An 18,827-nucleotide genomic window follows, 5' to 3' on the forward strand; every position below is an offset into this window, starting at 1 on the left:
AGAGGAAGAGAAAATCAATAACTAGCTCATCAAACGGCTGGCGGTGGTACGGTACAGCGAGCAACGTGAAGCGCACTTCATGAACGCCGGTTTCACTGCGCCGCGCGCGCCACAACATAACCTACGCTCCAACGAACGATCGACACATCTTTAGCCAATGTTTCTAATCCTTACTCGCACATCTCTTACCTGCTTCACTCGCGGTATTAACATGGTATCATACGGCAAAGGCAGCGTTCTTTTATGCATCATATTTGAAGTTTGAAATGCGAAAAACCACAGAAAAATGAACGAATTTCGTTGACGCTCTCTTCTGCTCTGTGCTCGCTCTATATCTTTTTGTCAAACTGTTTCCTATCCTTGCAAACTTACCTGTACGGCTGTCAACATGACGGATATGTCGTTGATTTTTCACTAGAATCTATTTACGTTTTTAAATTGATATGAGAAATTTCCAATTGACCAACTGGTGTTGAAAATCTGTGAACATTTATACCAGCATTTGAATATAATTTGAAACACTTGTTTATGTGTTAAATTATGCACTATTTATTTGTTACTGTGATTTTGAATGCTACCGTTTCCGAAACAGTTCACAGTTGCTAGCTCATGGGAAGAAGTCATTTGACAACATTCAATTCAAAACAAAAGCAAACCGTCAGATAAGGACGCGCAAAGTTTCTTTTCCAATTGCAGTTATTTTCAAATGGTTGTCTTGAATTATGTCTTCGACTAAACGCATGACTCTTCCGAGGCGCACTCAGGAATTCGATATATCGGCTCCGCAATCATCGGTCAAAAAACCCCAAAAGTGAGTAATAAAGTTTAGCATAGTATTGTTCTGATTCAACAATCCACTTCTCACGTTTGATTTCAGCCGCGTCAGTAGAATTGCTCAGCCTGTGCGTAGATCCACCAAACCTGTGGGACAGTTGGGTGAAAATGGCCGATCGAGATCCATGGAACGTGGCCTCAACAGTGCCTTGTTGGGAGTGCCTTCGACTGCTACGAAGAAATCGCTCAACCCACGTAGTATGAGCGCTACCCCTCAGCTACGGACACCGCTACGTAGCGTGGGCTATGGAGGATTGAACGCGGATAATGTGCTACCCATGCCTTCGACCGTTGAACGTGAGCAATTTTCGCCAGAAGCACGGCAAATATTCGACTATCTTTCGCAAGCCAACATTGCTGACTTGCCGAAAGATTTCATCGAGCGTGGCAATATAAGAGCGATGTCCATGAAGCAGTTTCTAATTATCGTTGCTCACTTGCTTCGTCAAATTGGTGGCAGTCGGTACAAAATTGGCACCAACTTTATTGAAGACATTATGAAAGCAATTACCGAACTGCACTGTCCGTTTACTGTCAGCAAATCGATGTTAAAAACGCCAAGCGCACCGCACTCCATCCACCATATTATAACGATGCTCTTGTGGTTGATAAGTCTGGCCCCTAAATCGATCACACCGATCGAGTGGGCACCGAAATGCTTGCATGCGTCCGAGTTTCCATCGCAGGAATTTACCCAATTTTTCTTCCAAGCTTCAATTGAAAGTTTCCACCTGTGGAACCTGAAAAAAGAGGTCGAATTTGGCGAACAGGTGGAGGCAATGATTGACCGTCTGGTGTCAGAGAAAACTAACGGACTTTCTCAGGACCAGGTACGTATGCGAACTGAGCAAATCGTGAAGCAGCTAGAATCGATCGGTGCTGACAGAACAATAGGTCAGACACGGGACCTAAGCTTTGGCGATGTGCAGCGGGAAGTTAGCGAACTGCAACGGGTTGAGAAACATCTGTCGGAAGAAACGAAACAGCTAAAGAAGCAGCTGGAACGCCAGGAACAGATGTACCACCAGCGACAAGATCAGTACTACGATAGGGAAAACGCCATCTATAAAGTGAAAGAGCAGCTTTCTAAACAGGAAATGACGGTCAGCGAACGAGACGAGCTACGGATGATGATCATCCAATGCAAAAATCTCATATCCGCTAAGCGCAAAGCAATTGCATGCTTGGAGGAGGAATCTTCTGACTATCAGATTACGCTGTCTCGGTTGATAAAGCGGAAAATCAACTGCATTTCCGAACTCAACACCAAGCTGTACAACTTTTCCAACGCCATCAAACCCGAAATTCAGTTCGAGCCGATCGAACTGAATCTCCAATCGAACAATTACACCGAACTCGAGGAAACACTCTTGACTCTCGAACAGCAGTTGGCGGACGTGTTTCAGCAGTATCGCGCATGGAGACATAGGCTCAGCAAAGAAAAATGTCTTGTCGAACAAGAGATGTCCGACCTCCGGCTTATGGTGGCTGCGTTGGAATCAAAAATATCCAAACAAACGGAACATTTCCATCAGATCCAGCAGCAGCGAAGTGCTGTCGTACGTGAACTGATTGCACTTGCCGATCGGGCGAATGAACAAAAACCGGTGCATGTCCGGGAAAAAGAGCTTGATCTCGCTATATTGCAGACCCGAGAGCAACTGGAAGGCAATCGTAAAGCAATCGAGAAACTTAGCCTCGACAAGCAAAAGCTAATGGAGGACGGGCTGGAGCGATGTCGGCAGGCGCTCGACGAGAGGCATTTGAAACTAGCCTCTTTCCGCGCGTATGTCCAGAATTGTGAGGATATTATGAAGCAAATTGTGGTTGTTTGCTTTAGTAATGAGAAAGAAAAAAGTGAATCGGTTTAACGGGAAAAATCGTAATTCTTTTATTTATCGAAAATGAGTTTTGCCTTACTGAATTTTTGTAATTGTTTGAATTCTCTACACTTTTTGTCTTAAAAATATTTGCATGCATAGTTTGCAAATTAAAATAAATGGAATAGTACCGAAATCATGTTTAGAAAATCTTCAACACACGTGCCTGATTAGATTAAAAAATACTTTTCACCCCGTCGTACGTGACGCAATTCGTATCAGCATATCGAACAAACCGAGCAGAATGCATGCGAGCGCACTCCATCAACGCCAAAACGTCTTCTTCGGCACGATGGGCCTTAACCAGTTCCTTCCCGATGGTGCGTTTGTAAAGTTCCGATAAATTGTAGCGTTTTTTCAGCTTCCGCTCGGACGGACCAGCTTGCTTTGTTTCGTCCTGCGTAACATCAGAGGCTGCAGTATCGAACAGTCTTTTCCGCGCCTTCGATTGGCCCAGTGGCGGAGAACTATTACCTTCACCTTTGGATGGCTGAATTGGCGTTTGTTCTTGCACGGCAGGACCATTTAGAAACTCTCTGAGCGTCTGTTTGTAATTTTGCTCCAAACGCTGACCCTGCGGTGTGGTTTCGTTGATTTTTCGACGCATTGCCAAAATATCGTTGGCCTGTTCGAGCTGCTCCATACTTCGTACCGCCTGGTACTCTAGTTCCGAAATTTCATTCTCCGCTCCATCCTTGTCATTATTAGTCGCCGCTTCCAGGTCAGTCTCTATATTTCGAAAAGCGGCAAGGGAGTCAAGGTAGTGCAGATCTTCGGGTAACATAATACCGATTTTCTGCATGTGCCGCTTAAGTATGATGAAATCGAACCGATCTCCATTATGGGCCACCAAACAGGCGGGCTTCTGCAACCGGTCCAGAAACATCTTCACCATCACGCCAACATTCTCATCGAATTTAGACTCGTTCTCCAGCAGATCATTGTACAACCCTAGCAGAATCCAGAACCATGGTAAGCAAAACTATACTCTATCACATCTTAGCATTTATAGCTGATTCATGAGTCATCAAATCGTTTATATATAAGCATGACTTACGCTTGGGGTTATCATACCTGTCGACTGTGATGCTCCAATAGAAATTACACGAGCTGGATTGAAACATAAGCTAAGCTTATGCAAAACACGGGGCTGCTCGATCACACTCTCCAGAAAATGTTCCCTGGAACATGCCACTAACGAAAGCTCCGTAATTTTTGTCTTAAAAAATTCATACTCTGGTATGCCAGTCGTCTCGAGATCAAAAAACACAAAAGACTTTATTTCGACCATATTACATGGTAAAAGACTAGCATCTTTTCTTAAATATTGGCCAGTTTCTGTCCGTTACATGAGTTTACACGTATTTAAAACAAATTTGTTTACTATCACCCCCTCCGCACCACAATGATTTAGTTTATGTTTGGTTATATCCTGACGTTTGAGATTTTCAAACCCATCAGCTAGCTGTCACTTTTATTTGAATATTTTCGTTCAATAATTTTTGCAACAAGAATATTTTTGAATCCGCTAAGAAATATTGTTAAATCATGGCATTTGTGGCGATGAAAAAGAAATTCTCATGGAAGTGCGGATATTGCCATGAGTTTGACCAAGCGTGTTAACCGTCCCGTGATTTCCGAAAGCGAAGACTCTTACTGGACATATGGCCATTAGTTGCCGGTCCTATTTACTACTAAGGTTGAGTGGAGTCAGAACACGGATTAATACAGGAGGGAACAAGTAGCTGGACTTCTGCATCGTACCGTGTTAAAACTTTAGTAAAGAAGAAGAAGAAGACTCTTACTGCTAGGAAGTCACGTTTTCTTGCACTTATAATTGGTGCATACAATTTATTCTCTTCTATGTCGTTCTGTCTGAATGACTAAACCTACATTCGTTTTCCATCAGTGGACAGCCGTCAGGATGATTAACGAAAAACCAACATTCACGTTGTTTAAAGTTAATCGGTTTAAAATTCTTATTTTTTTGTAATTTTCGTTTTAATGCAGCATCCATTGCTTCAGACATCTTCGACGGAATTCGCAACTGCACGGCTCCATTTTCAACGCGAAAGATTTGATGGTTGTTTCTTAGTAAAGTTTGCAATCCACCGCACTCTGCCTTCAGCAAAAGCAAATACTCCTGAGGTATCAGCTTTACCAACGCCTCCATCGTAATCGTTCCGCCAGCGTTCCAATTGCGCTCCGAGTGCTCGGGTAGAACTCGTCGCTTTGCAAGAAGCTCCTTGAACACAACCATCACAATCTTGTCCACCACAGTACGATCGATTTTGGTACAATTTCTTACTCTTTCTACGCTTTCCCTAGGCTTAAAGTTGGTGGACCAGCTGGCGGTCGTAGAGTCGGTGGTGGTGTTCTCTCTCTGCTTTAATTCAACGCTTGATACTAACTTTGTTCGATCACTGATGAAGGATTTAATCGTAGTGTCCTGAATGTCAAATTCAGCTTCAGAATAGGTCCTCTCGTCACCAATAATGCAGGTTCTTTTGGTGCTAGGAATTCTTAACCGATCCATTTTCACGCAAAATCCACACACACGGGCTATTTCGTTTGCATAATTCAAAAAATCACCATACTGGCTAAGCAAACAATTTTGCCGCTGATATTTACTGCCATCGAACTCATACGCACAACATGGAAGCAGGAAAAATCGACAGCTATACGAGCTTCTCGCAGCTATGACAGGAATCCAGGGGGAAAGTTCGTCTGAATGATTGCCGATTATCCAATCTATGTCGGGGAATAGCGATGCGTTGGAAGGTACAATTGTTTGCACGCGTAAATCAATCGTCAACTCGACTGGATAAAGATCCCAAAGTTTTCTTTTCCTCAGGTCGATGCCATATCCTTGGTGCCCCTCGGATGCCAGAATATACACCAACAATCCATTCCCGCAACCAATATCAACAAAAGATTGTAATTTATCCACACCTGTAGTAAGGCGTTCTTTTTTCCACAGCGTTATCAGGTAAGTGGCTATCGCTATATCCTCAAACACGAACTTTTGAGGATCGGTGCATTCTGGCCAAATGGACACCATTGCCTTGCCGTATTTTTGCTTCAGTTTGTGAAACAGGCAGTTGTATTCCTCCAAATTCTCCACAAGCGCCAAGGATCGTATCGGGGCTTTACTACCGTCGGCTGAGTGTGCTGGACTGCTTGATACCATCCATTTATGCATCCGCTCCATTAGAACTTCGCGTAACCAGTATATCGATCGCTCATCGGTGGAATCGGTGGAATTGCATCGAATGGCTAGACTATTTCTTGATACATGCAACGCGAAGGGAAATTTCGGAAACAAACTGTTAACTTTCTCCCTTTGCAGACATTGCAGATGAACGGAACAAGAGCTGAAACCTATAAAAAAATCATTTTACTTTAACGAAGAGATAATAACCAGTAGCATTTGCTTACGGATACTGCAAACGATATCGATAGGATGGAACACGTGGATGTTTTTCGGAAGAAGGCGATTTAGCACGATCACACCATACCATTCGGATTGCGATAACCGATCTATGGAGGTGTTATTCATGTTTTCTACTTGTACCACGTATCCATGATCTATTAGATGCTGTCGAACTTCAGTTTCGAAGCGCTCTGCGGTTGTTTCATTTAATTTATCCTGCAAAAAGGGATCTTGTTCCTCGTTGGTTGAAGCGGATTTTCCATGTTTAAACGATAGAATAGATATGTTGTTGACACCAAAGAGTTTCTTGTTGATCAAATGTGTTTTGAACAGATAAATGTCGACGGCTTTCCAAAAGTTTTTATGGAATGCTTTCTCAATAGTTATTTCGGATATAACGTGATCGAACATTTTGATTCCACTAAGCAAATTGTAAACAAATATACACGTGAAAATGAGAGTTGTCTAGTGCAGCACTTCCTATAATTATGGCACGCAAGTACAAGATTCGTTCCATATTTTGATCCGCTGTGTGTTTCTGTTTTTGTGACATTTTTTAAAATTTTACTGATAAATATTCATAAAAGCTAGTAAGTGAACAGAACATTTTATTCACGAAAATTATATTACAGATCATTTTTCATACCAAAAACATTCATAAAAGGTTAAAATGTTACAAAAATTCAGCAGTATTTTGTCACCCATGCGGCTGTTACCGATAAACTGAATTGAATGCACCGGGCTAGTTTCTTTTGCACATCACTACAAAAGTGCATTTTTAAACCAGTGCTAAATCTGGCAAATATTTTCCCAATTTCATGATCCTTGAACGGGAAAAAAGGCTTCACTAGAAAGATATTCTGTTCTTTTTTTGGAAATATAAATAGTTTCTTATCCGGTTCAAAAAGAATAAATAATTTGATAGACTCCGCTCCGGAGCATACATCAGTTGCAATAAGTCTCAAGCTGCACACGTGAGTACACTACTTACGTTTTAGAAATGTCTCGACGTTGTTGAGGCGGAGTTGTTTGATGTCCGATTAAAAACGCAAAATTGGACGCTTTTCGTGAATCAGACGCAGCTTTATTGTTAATTGTTTGTTAAAAGACAAATACGGTCACAGTATAATAGGTGTAAAATGTAAGTCAGGCGCGTCAGAAGTGTCCTTTTCGGTTTGTTGGTTTGTTTTGGTTTTGCTGTGGAAAAGGAAGACGCGTACAGTTCTGGCTTCATTCCGCAGCGGGCTTCTGGAAGCGGCGCACGAAGTGATACCTAAATTTATGTATTCCGAACAACGGTGGCTTCGACGGAGTGGGTGATGCAATGGTGAATGACATTTTTTTCGTGTCATTTCGATTGATAATAAAGAGTTTTATCCCAAAAGCATGAGCGCACGCACGGTTTCGCTGCTTCAAGCTTACAATCGATCCCTATCCTGAGTGCTACAGTAATCTTAAGCGAGTGTGTTTCTTTGTTGATGTGTATCTTATCGTGTATGTGTGTACATTTTCGTGTGTTATAGGACGAGGTTTGCGAAAAGTGTCCTCTTCTTTAGTTTGTACGAATTTAGGAAAAATCTCCCGCTGCGAGTAAAATAAGAAAACCCGTGTGGAGTAATAATCACCGACAGCAAACCCTCACTCGTCTCCTTGAGACCCATTCGTCTCACCAGCTGCGGCGGGCTGGCGAAACTTTCGCTCCTGACGAGCAGGATTACCGTCGGTGAAAATACGGAAAGGATTAAAGGAGCGCGACTCTCGTCCTGGTCGAAGCCTTAACAGAAACATCCTCGATATGGATAACAATTCGGATGATCGTGTGTACGCCGCGGAAAAGATTATGAAAAAGCGTGTCCGGGCGGTAAGTGTCCTTTCATCTGGTACTAGTTCACGTATAACACGTGTATCCTTTAAGTGCAGTGCTCTCCTTGCCGTTGTTGGAATGGGAGAGCCTTGTTTTTAATTGTCTGTCAGAACGTGCTGAAAAAAAACAGCAAATGTTTATGATTTCCCATTACGTCATAGAAAAGGAACTGTGTGTGGGTTAGGTAAGAAGACAAAGAAAAGTGGTCGCGAATGGAGGTGGGATGTTAAAAAACCCGCCTACTCGACAGGTTGATGTTAGTCCTAATAGGAGCTTTCTGTCCGGTCGATGCTACCGGTGCAAGGTGCACAACATTCACTAACCCTTCTCAGCCGGTCTAAGCCGCTGGTTTGCTTCCTTTTCGTCGCCTGTTTTTGGTGCGTATCCTTGCTCGCTTAATCGCAAACGATCCAAGAAGGCAGGTGGTACTCGTGCAGTGGGCGATCTTCAGTTCGAACATCGGAGTTGATGATTGCTATGATGCGAGTGTTTGTCGTATGCTTCGCCCGTGTTTCGCTTTCGGGAGCGAGAGAGAAAGCGAGTGACGCGGTTTTCTGCGAATGCAGCTGACCTTGACTGGTTTTCCGTCTCCCGGTAACGCGCCTCGCTAGCGGTGGAGTGAGCGAGACAGTGCGCATCAGCGTGCATCATATTAGGCAATTTTATCTTTTTGCGACTCCGTTTTATGCAGGCAACGATGTTACGGATTCGTTGAAGTTTGTCGTTAGGCGATCACCCATTAAAAGTCCGCAAATGTCGGATCCAGCCAGGACTCCTTTCCCAAGAAAGGGTTATACAACAGGGGTGAAAAAGGCCAGCTGTTTGTTTTGTTTAGATTCGACTGTTAGGTTGTTTTTTTTCATACTCGATTGATGTCGTGGCGGAGTAAAAGTTTATTGCGTATTAATTCTATGAAGCATTCGCAGATATGATTTTTTGCTTGCTCTTCAGTGTTATTGGTGATCATTTTTGTTGAATTTTTGATACGGTTTAATTTTTAATTTATCACTTACTTAAGATATTCTATATTTACTATTACCTTTTATTTCTTGACTTTTTTAATTTGTAAAGCAAGGCCTAAAAAAATATTAAAATGTTCCCCGAAAATAAAATATTGATCTTCCATTAATTTTCGCTTCTGTTTTTCGTAGGGCAAATCCGAATATATGGTCAAATGGAAGGGTTGGAGTCAACGGCACAACACCTGGGAACCAGAGGAAAACATTCTCGATCAGCGGTTGATTGAAATCTTTGAAAAGTCACTGCGTGGATCTTCCACACCAAAGCGCAAAAAGAAGGCCGTTATCGAGGACTCGGATGAAGACGACGAACCGTCACGGCCGCTAACAGCAACCCCAGAACCGGAACAGTCAAAAAAGGAAGAGCGAAAAGAATCGGTCACCGTGCGGAAGGTGGAGCGTGAAGAGAAACAGCATCATCACCACCACCATCATCATCATCACGGTGCGCACCATCACCACGCGCAAGGAGCCGGCAAAAAGGAAAAGGATTCTCTCACCGGTGCGGGCACCGGAGGTACCGGAAACAGTGTCACCATCACCGATGGGTCTAAGCGAAGCAGCAGTATCAGCCCCAGTGGTGGTGGTCCCTCTTTAAAGGAAAAATCAGTATCTTCTGCGCTGACGTCGTCTGTGGAGCGAAGTGCTGGCACGCCTACGGTGCCCGGGAGTGTGGCAGGTTCCACCAGCGGCACCCAGCCATTGCCTAGCCTGAAGATATCGATATCTTCATCTGCAGATCGCACCGACCAAGCAAACGATCATGACACGAACTCGAACTCCAGCGACGACCAACCGCTCAGTCACAAGGATCTGGTCGGCACGAAGCGGAAGGCCGAGGTTCTTTCAAAAGCGGGAAAGGTGGGTGTGACGATCAAGATGTCTCCACCGGGTGACGAACCATCGGGCAGCCTTGCAAAAGCGCAACGGCTCGAGGCTAGTCCTCTGGCGACATCAGGACCGGTTGGGGCGGTCTCCACTGTGACCCCAATCAGCGCGGGTGGCAGCAAGTTGGACTTGAAACCAGCAGCGCCTTTATCACCGGATACGCCGGCTTCAAGGCCCGAATCCAATATACCACCACCGGCTGACGCGAACATGCTACCAGGAGTAGCAGGAGCAGCCGCTGGAGGGGCCCCAATCAGGGATGCGAACCCACTAGAAGGCCACGCGGCAGCCGGCCAACCGATGCAGCAACCTGCGATGCCAACAGCAAACGGTGCCAACCAACAGCGGGTACGTAACGATCAGTTCCAGCATACGAACGGGAACAGCAATAACAACAACAGCAACGCCCTGAACAATAATAACATTAATAAGCATGTAAGCAACCTGACGCTATCGCCGCGGGCCGCTCCACCCCGGTTGTGGCTACCGAAGGCACAAACCACTAACCAGGTGTTTATCACCGACGTGACTGTCAACCTGGAGACGGTGACGATACGCGAGTGCAAGACAGAGCAGGGGTTCTTCAAGACTCGTGATATGGCGCAGCATCAGCACCACCATCCCCATCATCATCACCACCACCAGCCGCAGCATCAGCAGCAACCACGTGGTGGCGATCTGCTCAGCAATTAGGACGGTGATGGAGAAGCTCCCATCCGTAGCGGGTTTTCGCGATCGTACGATGTATTTTCCTTGTACCTGTGAAACTGAACAGTGCATTTTGGGGCTAAGTTTGGAACCGTTTTTGCTATATAGAGCAGCACTTCAATATATACATTACTATAGACATGTACACAAGACAAAAAGGCCAATGAAAAGCTGAGTGCAGGCAACACACGTGGTTATTGATGATTGATTTAAAATCAAACACGCAAATTGTAAATATTGGCGCATACTAATCCCGGACGTGACAAGGATTGATATGAGGATCTAAGACGATCGCGAGGAAAGTCGTCCAAGTAGAAGATTGGTTTTGATTGCCCGTGTGGGCGAGTGCTTGTGTGTATATAGTGTATTGCTGTCACGCAGTTTAATGGAGAGAGGCTAAAAATGGGACCTAAGACAGGGAGAGGGCGTAGATGGTCCCCAAACGATATGTAACTTGTGTAAAGAATTCCGTAGATGGTTTTATTATTATGTTTTAACTTTTATCCCGCCAGAAGACCGCCTCGACTCTTTCTACGAGCCTGTTGACCGATGTTCCGATGAGATCAGTGGCTAGTAACATCGTCGGTTTAGTTATAAAACAAAAAATCTCAAGAATAGGTATATCCTTCTGTCACATCCATGTGGATGTGGTTGGCTAATAAGGCGAGCTTTACGTGCGTACGTCTCAGTTTTATGCTCTAGTTTTATTTCTTAGCTTAGTTTGCTTATACGTTCAGTCCACAGGTTGTATTAGATCGGATGGAGTTTTGCATCGTTTTAATGCACTTTTCCATGGCATCAATATGGATTAGTTTATATGATTATGCATAATTTTATGCACATGATCACTTCAGTGAAGAGTGTATCAATCTAGTATTAGATAAAGCTAAATTTTATCTTTAATTGTACTTTTGTATTTTGTTCTCTACTATTATATGAACCTGGTGCACGAACGATACAGCCGTAGGTCTAGTATATTGTCAGCACTACAATTTGATTCGTACACCAAATAGCAACGCATTAAATAAAAGTAACTTAATGAGAGCGAAAGGACACACTTCGTCCTTTAGTCCAGTGCACATCAGCGTTCACTAATCGAGCTTTTAATTTGCTTCGTATTTATGTATTTGTGTTTTATTAAGCTCTATTTTAAGACCCTTAATCTTTACTTTAACGTTCGTCTATTACGCAGTCTTGTGAACATCGTTTTAATTCATTTCTGTTTGTCTCTAGCTAACTGTCTTTAATATGGCCGAAGACGAAAAAAATGCGTTTTATCTTTTTTCTCGTAATTTTTAACATATTTATTAACAACCATGGAAGAGTGCGATGTTATGTATACTTGAATATGTGAGGCTCGCTTAAATTGTGTAAAAAAGCACACATAAAAGAAATCTGGCCGTCATCGTCAAACGAAATATTGGCTCCTTTCCAAATCCATAGCGATTATTGCGCTTAGTTTATTGCTACGGGGCCAGATAGAAACGCGTACATTTGTATTACTTCATACGTGTAAGGGCTAACAAAACATGGAGCACATCTCTTAAATGCCACCTTTTACCATACCAACAAATAATAATGTAAGCAGAAAAGTACCAATAAGGAATAGAGTCGGGAGCGGGCATCTGGCTAATCGTTTACTTATTGCACTCCTTTCCTGGTCACTAGTTAGCTTGTCGATGTTTTGAGTTCCGTTGCACTTTAGGCATGCATTTGTATCGTGCTGCATGAGTATGTTCACTGTGCGAAGAAGAGCCGGTGCATCGTGAAAGAGCAATATCAATTGATCGTCGTGTGGATCACAATCCACTCTCAAGAAAAAATAAAATAAAACTAGCAGCCTATAAAATCGTGACAACAATAAGCACATTCTGCTATCCATAGTATAGGAGCATAACTATCTTACGTAGTTGATAGAGGTAACACGCAACATGTACTGTTATAGTCTAAGAAAGGAAATTAAAACATGCATACGGAAATCAAACAAATCACTCTGTTCCTTGTTAAGCTTGAGTCTATTCAATGAAACATTACCAAAATGTGTCTAAATATCAATTTGGCATCAATCTAAATGCTATAGCTTGCTTTTCGAAACGTTTATTCGGATGATTTAAATGAAACAAAACGGATTATAGCTAGATTTTTTTATTTTTCTCTCATAAAATAGCTTCCTATAGAATGTGTGTGTGTGTTTGCATATTCTCTTCCAAGAAGAAACGATTACCGCACAGAAAAAAGCCATGGTAAGCCTGTCTGGGATCTGCTCTTACATTTCCTGTGCCATCCACCTCATCCTGATGGCCGTCTATTTCCGGGCGAGCAACCATTAACATCGGGCACAGGATCAGGTAACGAGTAAAGAACATAACATGGCTTTCATATCTAATTCCTCTTTCATTTTGTTGCGCAAAAACTAACTACTATCGCCACTTATCCGTTGCACGATCAGCTAGGCAAGCTTAACCAAGGTTTAAAGGATACTCTATGCAATTTTTGAGCAGCGTGCCCGTTATCGCAAGACTGTTTTACATCATTATTGAGAAAGAAAACAGGTGACAGCCGAAAGCAGACAATTACTATAACAACATTAGCCGCAAATATTAACAAATAGCACCCAACCGGGGTTGCGGCCACGTGGCAACTGAATCGCGCCTTAACAGTAACATTTTTAACCGCACGAAAATAAACCGTCAGCCCGAGATAAAGGAGAAAACGGAAAGCGTCGCGACTGGGACTGCGATTCGGAATTCTCTCGCGTTGGCAGGTAACAGAACAGAGGCCAGGGGAGCTGGTGAAATGGACAGATAGAGAGAGATTGAGAACTGTTTAGCTTTTGCACTTTCGCCGGTTCTTTTGCAGCGTTTCGACGCGCGATTTGATCGAGAACGGAAGGGAAAACTGTTCATCGATGACACCGACGGACATGGCGGTCGCGACGAACTGGTTGAGCGAAATTTCCCAAGCCGCTTCCGGCGGTGCGTTGGCCGTGCTGTGCCTTGGTGTGCGTTCCGAGCTGGACGATGACGGATTACCATTCGGGTCGAACTGAAAGATAATGAATAGGGGCTTGTTAGGATCACAAAGTTCTTCAGGGATGAGTAATGAAGCTTACCGCTTCGGCACCCTCTACTGCCGCTGGGAAGGCCAGTTGAGTAAAACTATCGTTGCTGTCGTCTCGCCGACTCATGGCGGTATTTTCCCCCAGCGAGATCAGCGTTTGGTCTGCAAGTAGAAGAGCTATCGTCAATGCTTGTGTGCGAGAAGACCGAAGAAGGATCAACCGAGGAAAGAAACTTACACGACGTTTGCACCTTCTGGTCGGTCACCTTGCACTCCTTGTTCAGTATTTCGAGCAGCGTCGTCCACAACGAGAAAAAGTTCTTCTGCGTCATGTTCGGAATGGTTTTGTACGTAAAGTTTGAATCCGGCTCATCGAGAAAAATCCGAAGACCGCTGATGCTTCGTGCTTCGTTTCCCTGGCCGGTGCGGCGGCTTCCTCCCTCCTCCATGCTGTTGTACCTCTGGAATCCAAGATCGCTTATGTCCGACCGGGAACCGAAAGATTCCACCTCGCATGCGTTGTTGCTGGGTGTGTCCGATGACGCGGCACCGCCACCACTTGGGCCGGCCGCAGTCGGCAACTCGACGTAGAAAATGGACGACGTTTCTGCGTAGGTCGAATGCGTGTCATCCATCGACAAGTTTGGCGTGACGGCGTTAAACTGTGACAGCGACAAATTCTCGACGTCTGAAGACGCCTCCAAACTGATGTCGATCGGGGACGGCAAGGATTTCAACGTCTCGAGTGGATTGTCGCTGAAGAAGCTCTCCGCCTCGGTTGCAACCTCTGTGTCTGAATCACGAGATTCACCGCCGCTACTCGATTCCAGCTCTTGCGCCGATAGCAGCGGCGGCAAATGAAGGATGTACAACAGCTTCAGCTTCTCGGTGGCCCGCTTCGAACAGATAATACCAATCGCGAAGATCAACTGCTTGAACTCGAGATAACCGCACGATTGCTTGTCCATCAGCTAGAACCGAATAGTAGCATGAGTGTATGATTAATTTAGAAGATGTCCAGTGAAAGTCTTACTCGAAACAGCTTCTCCGAGATGTCGACGTTTTGACAGTGGCCCCATGGTGTTAGATCTACAAACAGCCTACGGAATGTCTCGTAATCGACCCGGAAGCAATCGTACCGGTTGTCTCGGAAACGCTTCTTCGCATCATTCAGCACAAGGACATCGTATACGGGCTCGCTGCTATTTACTGACGTTGGCCGCGATCGGTTCTTAACGCTGATCTTTTCGTCCTTCGTGTAGCAGAGCAGCATGCGCAACTCGTCACCATCGAAATAGCTGCAACAAAAGCTCTGATTAGTGCAAAGGCCGCGTTGGCTCCGGGTAAAACACGCTCACCCGTTGTCTTTGTAATTTTTTATCACGCTATTCTCCAAATCCTTCTCCAGCTGGTGGACGGTCACTCGACGGTGTTTGTTCCTCAGTTCCTCGATCTTTTGCGACGTGATTGCTTTGCCATACTTTAGATATGCTTCGTAAATAAGGGTCTGTACTGACTGACTCTGAAAGTGGGCAGTACCAACGTGAAATTGAAGGGACAGAACAAAATAGTATCGCATCTCTTCTACTAACCTTGATTTGCTGTTTCTCCTTGTCTTCGATCTTGATACGCTGAACTTCATCGTTGAAGATGCCCATTAGAAAGTTGGACAGCAGCTGCATCGCCTCCCCGTCATCATTGCAGTTGAGCAGTTTTTCTTGGTTCCATTCAAGAATTTTTAAAGCTATCTGTAAACGAAATGACCACAGAATGTGTACGTTAGTGGATGCGGTCGGGTAGCGATTTGCTTGTTGAGTGGTACGCACAATAAAGATCACTTTCGCACCGTCACACAGAAAGCAGTCGATGATGTGCAGCGCGCTTTCGTATGGCATCACACTGAGAAATATGGTAAGAAACCAGGATAGTGAAATCATCCGGATCATGCCAAGATCGGTCAGCTTCACGTGCAAGTTCGGCAAGTTGTCACTTATCAGCTCATCCAGCAGCCCCTGATCAATCTGGGCACCGACGACACGATCGTTGTAATAGTCGGGCAGCAACGACTCGCAGAGACAACTCAATATCCAGAACGTGTCCTCCTCGTCACAGTAGATGAGAAATACGGACGAGACGATGTTCATTGCCTGACAGTAGCCAATCTCGGGGTTGCGCAACGCATAGGCCTGCAGCACCCGACGAAGAGCCGTTATGCCAATGCTCGTCTGAAAGGCTGGATGTTCCGGCAGCGAACGATGGAGATCACGCTCGATCTCCTCGAACGAAACCGGACTCTGATCCTTCGCCTTCGTGACCAGCTGCTGGTAGCAATTCGGGTGCATCATCTTCATATGGGTCGCACCAGAGAAGATTAGCCACACCTCACGCCTCAGTTCATCAGGAATGCCTTCTATCACGAGATTGATTGTATCGGTGGTACGGAGCATCGAGATGCCGCGTCCGTACAACGAAAAGTGCTCCTCCCAGCGTTTCATCTGCGAAGACGGCGAAGAACAAATGAAGTGAAAGGTTTCCAGCGAGCTAAATAGAGACTACCTTTTCAGCCTGCAGATCATCGAATTCATGATTGTTCGGATCCTTGAAGAGATGCATTAGGGGTTCCTGCTTTTCCCAATCCAAGTCGCTACGGACACGTGTTGGCCTGAAGGAAAGCAAGTGTACTGAAAATCTTTACCTAGAGAACTGCCTCGATCGTGTTACTTACGCTACAGTTTTGGAAACCAGCTCCGAAATTTTGTTTATCAAAAACTCGCGATCCAAAATGTGCTGGAGCACAAAAATATTTAGATCGGATGTGGTGATGATAATTCTGTTGCTATATCTATTGTGAGGATCATCAGTTTTCTCTACACTCTACACGAAAGGAATAAAATGCAACATGTAGTACAATATCTTCAAATTTCTGGAAAAATTCTTAAGGAATTTTTAGCATGCTAAACTTAAGCGAAATGTTACTTACCAGTATGTTACTTAACGGAATGACCAGGGCCACCATTGCGGTCACTTCACTCTTGAAGCATAGATAGTTCTGAGACAGATAGAGCATCCCATTTATGTGTTTCTTGTTGTACGGTGCCCACAGCGATGCTTTAATCATGCCATCCAGGATTTCCGTTTTCGGCAAGCGGAAATGTATCCGATACTCGTCCGACTGCTGCCGTGTGGTCAGATCTCGTAACAGCTGCGTTTTCTGTACCACATTCTTTTCCATCTTTTTTGGTAAGACTGGATCATGGTCTACTATAGGTCGGTCTGGGTCCTGGATCATTTTTTGCATCGTCAACTTGCTCAGCTGCTCGATCAGTTGGTATGCCTCACTGGGCGAATACAGAAACATGAACGTATACTCCTTGCTGCTTTGCTGCCCGGCTCGCACCGTGATCGTGTTGCCGGATTTCTTGATATCGGTCAGCTCATTGTACCGCAAACAAAGCTTACATTCCGACCCGAGTATATACGAATAAAAGCAAATGTGATTTAACGACAGGTAAAGCTGGCCTTGGCGGGGAATTTTGCGGAAGTAGCTGCAGTAGTAGTAGTTAACCAACTTCTCGTCCTCTGGCATGCGGAACTTTTCGCGAAACTTGAATACGGCCACCTGGAAGCTGGTCGGATCGTTCTGTTCCTCGGTTGACCGGGAACTGTGCGCTAGCAGGGATTGTATCTTGCAGATAGTAAAGTTTGTGATCTCTTCCTCCGTTTCCATCTCGTTGATTACGCGAAACAAATTCTTGGCCAACCATTCCCAGTCCTGCATGATCGCTTCCAGTGTGATGTCAGCGGCGATTTCTAATCGTCAGCAGAATTACGACGCAAAGAAGATGAAAGAAAAGATAGAGCTCAGTTGATCTTCGCCTGTCATCATTCTACTATGGCGCAACCAAAGCAGTTGGCCCGAATCAGCGACGCTGGCTTATCGCATTGCTGTAGAATAGTCTCAACCAGAATCCATACCCCGCAGCATATTGATAAGCTAGTCAAGCACTTCTTCGCACACACATGACCGACTTACCATAGCACAAGCCTGTCGAGGGCTGGTAATGCAGAATCCTATACGGCGATGGTTTCGTGTCCAAGACATTATCCAACGTACCTACCAGCATTGATGAAAGTCCCCGCAGGCTTCCATGGCCCTTCCGGTGCTGTAGTAGGAAGTAGCGGGACGATGTTTTCGTTGTTTCGTTCACCCTAGAAGAAAAGGAACAAAAAACAACCATGTACGTAGAAATTGCGAGCAAAGGGCTCTTTACTTTAATATCTAATGCTTTATAACGCAATTTGTCACGTTCAGTAACTGTACTAAGATAATACATCTGAATCATCCACCCCTCAACATTGGAACCGGCCTGATGATAACAATCAAACTGCGCCACAAACGATATTAGCTGACCAGCCACCTCCCCATTCAGCAGCCCCAACTCACCATAAAGCGAACGGTATCGAACATTCTCTCGGTGGAATCCACATTCTTTGCGACTGAACCGCTTCCCTTTCGAGGGCCGGTGTCGCAGTAAAGTGGTAAACGTACGAATACAACGAATTTTGCGTACACTCGCGAAGTTACATGAATATCACAATTAGTAAACAGTACAGCTGATCTTCTTTCCCTTTGTGTTGTAATGTAGGGTATACGGTGCAGCTTTGGCATTCAATTTACCGTGTCTTTGCTAGCTATTGCAACTTGAACCAGCACCTCTGTCTGTTTATGACCAGAAAGCCGTAGACTATATACACGACTTTGAACTAGCGTGTTTATTTCTTTTAATTTGTGCAATTTATTCAATTTACAGTAATTATGGTATACGATTTTGAAGTGAGTTTCGTAAACAATTTACAGTTTTGTTTTGAATGTCTAGTCGTTTTGACATCTCAGCTGACGTTTCACTCCTACATAAATGTCAATTTTTAAATGTACCTTTCGGATTTATCGACCGAAAACTTAATTTATATCACAAACTACATTTTAATGATTAATTGAGGCTTTTTGGAATACAACTAGCTGAGTATTTAATTCAACTTCTAAAAATATGTTACGAATGACGTCGTTTTCAAGAGCAAAATGATCGATTTTACCGATACAAACTGTAGAAAGCGTATAACAGTTTAAGCACGTGCCGAAA

General features: G+C 44.3%; 5 protein-coding genes across 5 annotated transcripts; 2 read left to right on the forward strand and 3 right to left on the reverse strand.

Moving 5' to 3' along the window:
* Positions 1–722: 722 nt before the first annotated feature.
* Positions 723–2,705, forward strand: LOC128724920 (kinetochore protein NDC80 homolog). Its single transcript, XM_053818641.1, has 2 exons — positions 723–811; positions 878–2,705. Exons 1-2 carry the CDS (start codon positions 723–725, stop codon positions 2,703–2,705), a joined length of 1,917 nt encoding a protein of 638 aa, XP_053674616.1.
* Positions 2,706–2,714: 9 nt separating this feature from the next.
* Positions 2,715–4,054, reverse strand: LOC128725771 (three-prime repair exonuclease 1). Its single transcript, XM_053819541.1, has 2 exons — positions 3,789–4,054; positions 2,715–3,665 (listed from the first exon to the last, which is right to left on the reverse strand). Exons 1-2 carry the CDS (start codon positions 4,003–4,005, stop codon positions 2,890–2,892), a joined length of 993 nt encoding a protein of 330 aa, XP_053675516.1. The 5' UTR covers positions 4,006–4,054; the 3' UTR covers positions 2,715–2,889.
* A 491-nt stretch (positions 4,055–4,545) lies between these two features.
* Positions 4,546–6,558, reverse strand: LOC128726682 (probable tRNA (uracil-O(2)-)-methyltransferase). The gene is made up of 2 exons (XM_053820503.1): positions 6,153–6,558; positions 4,546–6,095 (listed from the first exon to the last, which is right to left on the reverse strand). Exons 1-2 carry the CDS (start codon positions 6,556–6,558, stop codon positions 4,576–4,578), a joined length of 1,926 nt encoding a protein of 641 aa, XP_053676478.1. The 3' UTR covers positions 4,546–4,575.
* A 1,384-nt stretch (positions 6,559–7,942) lies between these two features.
* Positions 7,943–10,693, forward strand: LOC128725584 (polycomb group protein Pc). The gene is made up of 2 exons (XM_053819339.1): positions 7,943–8,008; positions 9,163–10,693. Exons 1-2 carry the CDS (start codon positions 7,943–7,945, stop codon positions 10,609–10,611), a joined length of 1,515 nt encoding a protein of 504 aa, XP_053675314.1. The 3' UTR covers positions 10,612–10,693.
* Positions 10,694–12,589: 1,896 nt separating this feature from the next.
* On the reverse strand, positions 12,590–18,174 carry LOC128722499 (TBC1 domain family member 9). The gene is made up of 12 exons (XM_053816167.1): positions 18,131–18,174; positions 17,720–17,895; positions 16,667–17,496; positions 16,412–16,560; positions 16,243–16,348; positions 15,513–16,181; positions 15,279–15,434; positions 15,045–15,208; positions 14,720–14,984; positions 13,925–14,657; positions 13,739–13,848; positions 12,590–13,671 (listed from the first exon to the last, which is right to left on the reverse strand). The coding sequence occupies exons 1-12, from the start codon at positions 18,172–18,174 to the stop codon at positions 13,453–13,455; spliced, it is 3,621 nt and encodes a 1,206-aa protein (XP_053672142.1). The 3' UTR covers positions 12,590–13,452.
* Positions 18,175–18,827: the final 653 nt, after the last annotated feature.

The sequence above is a fragment of the Anopheles nili genome, chromosome 3 (assembly GCF_943737925.1).
Source record: "Anopheles nili chromosome 3, idAnoNiliSN_F5_01, whole genome shotgun sequence".
NCBI lineage: Eukaryota > Metazoa > Arthropoda > Insecta > Diptera > Culicidae > Anopheles > Anopheles nili.

Excerpts from the sequence above, each read along its gene's own strand:
- LOC128724920 (XM_053818641.1), top strand. The coding sequence starts at position 723 with ATGTCTTCGACTAAACGCATGACTCTTCCGAGGCGCACTCAGGAATTC. Across the intron at positions 812-877 it reads TCGGTCAAAAAACCCCAAAA|CCGCGTCAGTAGAATTGCTC; the intron begins GTGAGTAATAAA and ends GTTTGATTTCAG.
- LOC128725771 (XM_053819541.1), bottom strand. The coding sequence starts at position 4,005 with ATGGTCGAAATAAAGTCTTTTGTGTTTTTTGATCTCGAGACGACTGGC. Across the intron at positions 3,666-3,788 it reads TGGAGCATCACAGTCGACAG|GGTTGTACAATGATCTGCTG; the intron begins GTATGATAACCC and ends GGATTCTGCTAG.
- LOC128726682 (XM_053820503.1), bottom strand. The coding sequence starts at position 6,558 with ATGTTCGATCACGTTATATCCGAAATAACTATTGAGAAAGCATTCCAT. Across the intron at positions 6,096-6,152 it reads CGATATCGTTTGCAGTATCC|GTTTCAGCTCTTGTTCCGTT; the intron begins GTAAGCAAATGC and ends ATTTTTTTATAG.
- LOC128725584 (XM_053819339.1), top strand. The coding sequence starts at position 7,943 with ATGGATAACAATTCGGATGATCGTGTGTACGCCGCGGAAAAGATTATG. Across the intron at positions 8,009-9,162 it reads TGAAAAAGCGTGTCCGGGCG|GGCAAATCCGAATATATGGT; the intron begins GTAAGTGTCCTT and ends TGTTTTTCGTAG.
- LOC128722499 (XM_053816167.1), bottom strand. The coding sequence starts at position 18,174 with ATGTGGATTCCACCGAGAGAATGTTCGATACCGTTCGCTTTATG. Across the intron at positions 17,497-17,719 it reads CTCGACAGGCTTGTGCTATG|AAATCGCCGCTGACATCACA; the intron begins GTAAGTCGGTCA and ends GCTGACGATTAG. Across the intron at positions 14,658-14,719 it reads TCTCGGAGAAGCTGTTTCGA|CTGATGGACAAGCAATCGTG; the intron begins GTAAGACTTTCA and ends ATTCGGTTCTAG.